The following is a 6,364-nucleotide window of genomic DNA, read 5'->3' on the forward strand; positions in this document are numbered from 1 at the left end:
ATTAATTTCCCTTGAGGTTTCTGGTAGTGCCTGCATCCAGAAAAGCCATAAAAATGTTTTTTCACATGGTAATTCCATGTTTAATCGCAGAGAGACATAGACTGCCTCCATCATATAGAATCTGTGAGGCGATACATAACAGCATTCAAGGAAAGTAAAGTTATTAAGAACAAGAGCAGTGGCAAGTTTCTTATATTTTGGAAGAAGGATGAGAGGTGCTGTTGTCATGCTTAGACTGCCAGGGTCCCATTCCCTACTTACACGTGACCTTGCAATATTGCATAATCCACACTTTGCCTCACTATTAATCTATGAAATGGAGATTCTACTTCAAGGGATAAAAACAGTCCACAATCATGAGATGCCATCATGATGCTATGGAGGTGGGAGCATGTATGCATTCTCATACAGCTGGTGTTAATATCTGAAACATTTGCCATAAAAAGACCTGTGTTGAAAAGTAAATTGAGAAATTTAAGCAAGAAAAATCCCTTTATGGCTACTAAAGCCTCCTGATGGCTTCTCAGGGCCATCCCTATAATCATACATCACAGAGGTGGAGAGGGGGAGAGTATTTCGGAAGTATGTGCTTGCCTTGTTCCTAAAGTCTTGTCTAAGCATCTGCTACTGGCCATTGCCAGAGGCAGGATATGGCTTGAGCTGGACCTTTATTCTGACCTGGTATGGCTGTTCTTAAGACCAAAGGTGAGGACAGTTCTTGCACTGCATCTAAAAATAAATGAATCAGGTGCCCAAAAAAACCCCAAATCTGAAATGAGAAAGTACTACTCGGACAAAAATGAACCTGAACATTGCAGCATAACTAATTCAGATTGGGCTTATTTCAAGAAATCAGCAGAAGTGTAAGCCCACACAGGGTCCAATCTTTCATTCCTTTCACCCCACCTACTCTACTTCCTCCTGTCCCACATGTCCACCCCAAACCCAACTTCCTATCAGTTGTTCTACATTGCTTTGGATGGTGAAACTTAATAGGAGCAAATTACGTTGTTACATCCCCTTCTCTCCTTGTGCTCTCCCCATTCATTTCTTCACTAAGATAGCACATGTTCATATTTTAAGACACATCATTAGCCCCAAGGAACTGTTCTCAGACTGTTCTCATAGCTTGTCACAAGCTTGCAGGCCTAATTCTGGCATTCTCTTGCACTTCTCTAACTGCGTTGCTTCCTGGCTGCCTCCAGCAGCGTGCAAACGCATGCTGAATCAGACCGCCCCTCCCGGCAGCTCTCATTGCTCGGTTATCAGCGGAGTTGTAGGAGTGGCTGCTCAAGCAGGCTAAACACACAGGCTGGAAAGGAGAGGAGGGTGAAAAGCAATCACATTTTTTCTTTAAAGCGTAGTTGAGATATTGCAGTCTCACCTTGACTGAACCTGCATTGGAAGCACTTTCTGTCTCACCAGGTCAGAGATCTTTGGCTCTCTGCAGGCTAGAAAAAATACAATGTTGCACAGTACTTTTCCACATTCACAGCTCAAATGTTACGGTTCATACACATTTCCACTCTTTCCTCTCACTAGCTAAAGCAGACTGGATTAAGAAAAGAGGCAGTAAATTACGTGCATTAAAATAAAGATAGGTCCTAAAACATAAAGCCTTAGAAAAATACTTCCCCACAGATTGCTAGATCTATCCCACTGACAACAGTGGAAGCAACTGAGTGTCTTCTGCACTGGTACTTTCAGCCATGAAGGAAGATTTGTCCATCAGTATGGCTGAATGCCAGATTTACGCCACTACAGCTGATGGTCTGGAATCAGAGCAAAGTTTTGCAATAATGGAATTATATAAAAAATACTTAATTTCCATCTGTGTAGCCACACACAGCTAATCCCAGTGACTCGGCATACAGAGAAAGGCTGCACGATGTTACAGATTTCTAAGATTCTGTTTGCTTGTGCACCCATTGGAAGGGAGCTGGAGACTCTGATTCAAAGGAACACCTCAGAGTTATCTGAATATGCACAAAATAACAGAAGGGAGATCCAGGATTTCTAATTTTGCATATTTGGTTTATTTACTTTAAGAGCAGGATAAAATATTCAGGTTTATCAGTTCCAGTAACTCTGCCAGGATCTCCTTCTTGCTGCGCACAGTGGAAGAAAAGGAATCTTGCAGGATGTATTTTATCTGTATGCCTGACCACTTTTATTCTGTGGGATCTAACAATAGCCAGCTCTTTCTGATTACTGTATATGTTAACCTTTATGTCACTATCAAAGTTAACATCAATAAAGATGCTTTCCACAAATGATTATACACTTCAGGGAGAGAGTATTTCCATCTAAAATAACAGAATAAAGCAAATTACCCAAGGGACAGACATATTTTCTTATATTATCATTAGTTCAGTTAAAAAAAATCCATTAAAATATGTGTCAAACAACTGCTTTAGGAAAATTAATTTGGCAGTTCCCCAGACCAAATTCATTTATCCATTCAGGGTTTCAGACATGCTTAGAGTAGCTCCAGGTCAACAGCATAATTCCCTTTCTAGCAAAGCATTTAAAGATGTGTTTCAGTGTTTTGATGAAACATTTCAAGCATGTCCTCAACTGGTTTTCTGAACCAAACCTTCAAGGCTGCAATCTACAGGCTTGGCCTTTTACACTCATGACTGGTACCATTGACTTAAAAGGATTGTGGGAGGAGAGCTGGGCCCTGTGACAGCAACTCTGATGAGACTATCATCAAAATCAATTTAATCATTCAAATCTGAATGATTATTTCCTTCTATTTCAGTTCCCTTATGATTGTCTTTGGTTTTGATCTTACGTAGGTTTGATCCTAGACTGAGAGTAATAAGGGTCTTAGGGAACACTCCTTTCCATGTTTAAAGATGGAAACATCTTCTGGAATTGCTGGCATCTTCTCTGGCTGAGTTTAGCAGTCAGTAGAGCTGGCAAACTACCAATCTATCAGTATCAGGTGTCAGTCAGATGGTTTATTCTTAGGGAAAATGATTGTTTGGTGAGTATAAATTATATAAAACAAACTCCAGTAAAACCATAGCAGCTTTTGTGAGTTGTGGTAAAAAAGATTCTAAACTACCTTTTATGCAGATTGGCTGCTTCCCTGACCATTCTCCATCATCTTGGCAGGTCCTCTGTTCATTCCCACTAAGAACATATGAGTTGTTACAAAAGAAAGCAATGACTGTGCCAATTTTTGCATAGCGTCCATTCAAAAGCCCAGTGTCTTCTACTACTCTTCTGTAGCCATTGAGTGGGCCACCAGGATCTGAGCAGTTTTTTTCATCTAGAACTAACAATAGGGGAAAAAAATAGTAACCATTTTATCAAGTTCACAGCATTATTTTCACCCATCAGACTGCTTGGCATTTCATTCAGATGTTACTACACAATATACACTTTATTAAAGATACCTTTTCAAGACTCATCTGGGATATCTTTTTTCAAAAAGCTCAAAAATTAAAGAAGAAATTATAATATACAGATGTCTTTATAATACACACTTTACTCTTCACTGAAAGTGTAAGATTCTCAAATTGTTAAAAAGACCTTAAAACATAGCGGACAATCCTGAAAAAGAACTTTGACTTTACATGATGTTAATGTCCCATTAACCTTAACAGGGCTACTTCAAGAGCATAAAAGGATGCACTGAAACTATTTGCAGAAAACAGGCCCTTGGTGTTCTTTTCCCTTTTCTGTACTTTCAATACTTCACTGGACTTGGATAATAAAACTAGACTACTTAAATTTAGATTTTATGTTTGGTTGCATTTTGGTTTCTTAGCACTGAGAGAGACCTCAATAATCCAGGGAAATATGGGAATTGAAAGAGAACATATAGTTATATATATTTACTGATACTGATACAAAAATTTCACGTGGAAATCTTACTCATGCTAGGTTCTGCTTATAAAACCTTTTACTTCATCCGTCCCAATATTTTCTCCTTCTTTTTACTTGTTGTTGTCGTTTTTTCTGTCAATAAATTTTTGGCCTAAGCCTGGATGACAGTATTCCCTATGTGATGCTTATAAATGCTTTTCCCTATGTTTTTCACTCCTCTGTTCTTTCTAGGTAGCAGCTGGAAAGGTACTTTTTTTCCCTTTGGATTTCATCTCAGTTTTCTTATCAGACTGACAGTAACATGCAAGTCTGTTTAATTCCTCTGTCTGATGTCTCATTGCATGATAACCAGTGAACATCTAGTTTAGACAGCTAATGTTGATTATCCTCTGATTATGGAGGGCTGAGAAGACTGAGACATACCAACTGACCAGAAACGACCTCTTCATGTTACTGCTTCAGACTTGGCTGTGGGCTGAGCCTCAATTCACAAAAGCACCAATACATAACAAAGCACTCAAACATTTATTTAAAACCCTGTGAAATCAGCACAGTAACAGTGCATAGGTATGGCCCTGTCCTGTTCACATATCCTCATGTCACCAGGCAGAGCCCAGCTCAACAACACATGTAAGCACATAGCTAAGCGTAACAGTACAAGTTCAATGAAGAACATATGCTCTTGTCATTGAGTATATAATTCAAGATAAGCATATATTTCAGTGCTTTCTTTAACAACATTGGATTTTAGCATATACTAAAGGTTATATATGTACTTAAATACTTTTCCACATGAGTCATATTCACTAAACAAAGAGGACGTCTGAACTTCCTCTCAACCAGGAGAAGGGAGAAGCAGAGCCCTGTCTCTCTTTAATTTGGCTCCATTTTTCTTCTCTGTGTCTCACAGGCTCTCTCACTTGTGAACCACAAGTGACTGTTAACTTGACAGCAGCTAAAGACTACAGGGAATCATCCGCAGTATAATGCTTTATTTGCAAGTTGCTTTCTACACTGATCTACATCTGATGAACGGAGTCATCCAGTAAGTCAATGAAGGCCGCCTCTTATTTCATCCTATGCCTATCAGTAACTTGAACAGTAATTCTCTTTTTCCCTAAGCACACGGTTATGACTCCTTTTGATGGATTAAAAACAAAGAGAAAACATCTGGGAAGAAGAGACCCAAATTACAGCACCTAGCACTTCAGTGACAGCCAAGTCGAGAGACAAGTCCTTCAATAGATCTTTAGCCAGGGACATTATGCAGCAGACACTTTAGCACAATCCTGGTATTAGATTTACTGCAACTGGAGACATTCTCTTTAGATATAAAAATGCCTATTGCTTGCTCTTTCAGATGAACTTACATACAGTTGTTTCACAACACTGCCCTCAAATTTACATTGTTTGCCACACAACATTTGTAATAGCACTTTTCCAATTGATACAAATTATTCTGGAATATGAAAATAAAATTGTGCAATACAAAACAACTAAAGAAAAATTAAAAGTCTGTTTGGATGAGAAGAAGGGTCTTGGAATTTCACAGCTGAATCAGTGTGAATGGTAGGCATGTCACCTTGCACAGCCAGAATGAATGGAAATTTCTCTTCTGTCAGTTTTTCTCTAGGATGGGAATTCTGTTGAAATAAGAGTCTAGTATTCATGCAGTAAGCCCCTAATCACCTCCATAGAGTGCACCAGACTTCTGCAGAGAAAGTATCAGGTATATAGTAATGGAAGTAGCTATTCATTGTTGCACAATATGTCCCTCATTTTGCTTTCAGTCCTAGACATTTTCAGTCTGTGTGTAAGAAGGATGTATGCCTAAAGTCTTTGAGGAAATTATTTTTCAGTCATTTGACGTTTCAGTCAGACCTTTATTTAAGCAAGTCTTGCAGGCTTGGGCTCCAGCAGAGTAAAATAACAATCCCTACTGCTTCTTAAAGACAGGAAGACAAAAGAACATCATGTTAAGCCATGGATCTACCAAATTTCAAGTGAGACTTGGATATTCTAGTTTCATGTGAATACATTGGCCGAAATTTTTGATAAGAATCAAAACTTAAAGTGACCTTACCACATTCAGGATGATGTGTTGACCAAATCCCATCAAGCTGACAGTAGGCAATACGGCTGCCTTTTAAGCTGTAACCTGCGTTGCACTTGAAGTAAACCTGGGCCCCGTATTTAAAGTCATCTCCTTCCACAATACCATGAGCGGGAGCACCTGGAGTCCTACACATCACCACTGACAGTTCAGATATTTCAAAAAAATCCACTTTATTACAAAAACAGGACTGTGTTAGGATGATTCTTTATTTAGAACATTGAAAAACCAATTAAAATGGGCACAGGAGTCAAAATTACATGACAGGTATATGCCTATTTTTAGAAAGTTCTACACACACTTACATATAAGCCACTTCTCAAAACATATCTGGATCCATTCAGTTTAATGGGATTACTCAGAAGTGTGAAGTGATCATGTGCATAAGTGTTTGTGTCATTAGGGCTCATT

The 6,364-nt window shown here is 38.8% G+C and overlaps 1 protein-coding gene across 1 annotated transcript in view; it reads right to left on the minus strand.

The window, feature by feature from the left end:
• LOC104621983 (inactive serine protease PAMR1-like) overlaps positions 1-6,124 on the minus strand; it is a gene marked incomplete at its 5' end in the record, with an annotated part of 10,315 nt that extends 4,191 nt beyond the window's left edge. The window contains 3 exons of the mRNA XM_010288621.1: positions 1,385-1,451; positions 3,074-3,286; positions 5,924-6,124. Of these exons, the coding sequence (XP_010286923.1) occupies positions 1,385-1,451; positions 3,074-3,286; positions 5,924-6,124 (481 nt within the window). The remainder of the gene's footprint in view (positions 1-1,384; positions 1,452-3,073; positions 3,287-5,923) is intronic.
• Between the last annotated feature and the right edge of the window lie 240 nt (positions 6,125-6,364).

The sequence above is a fragment of the Phaethon lepturus genome, unplaced genomic scaffold (genome assembly GCF_000687285.1).
Source record: "Phaethon lepturus isolate BGI_N335 unplaced genomic scaffold, ASM68728v1 scaffold15366, whole genome shotgun sequence".
NCBI classification, from domain to species: domain Eukaryota; kingdom Metazoa; phylum Chordata; class Aves; order Phaethontiformes; family Phaethontidae; genus Phaethon; species Phaethon lepturus.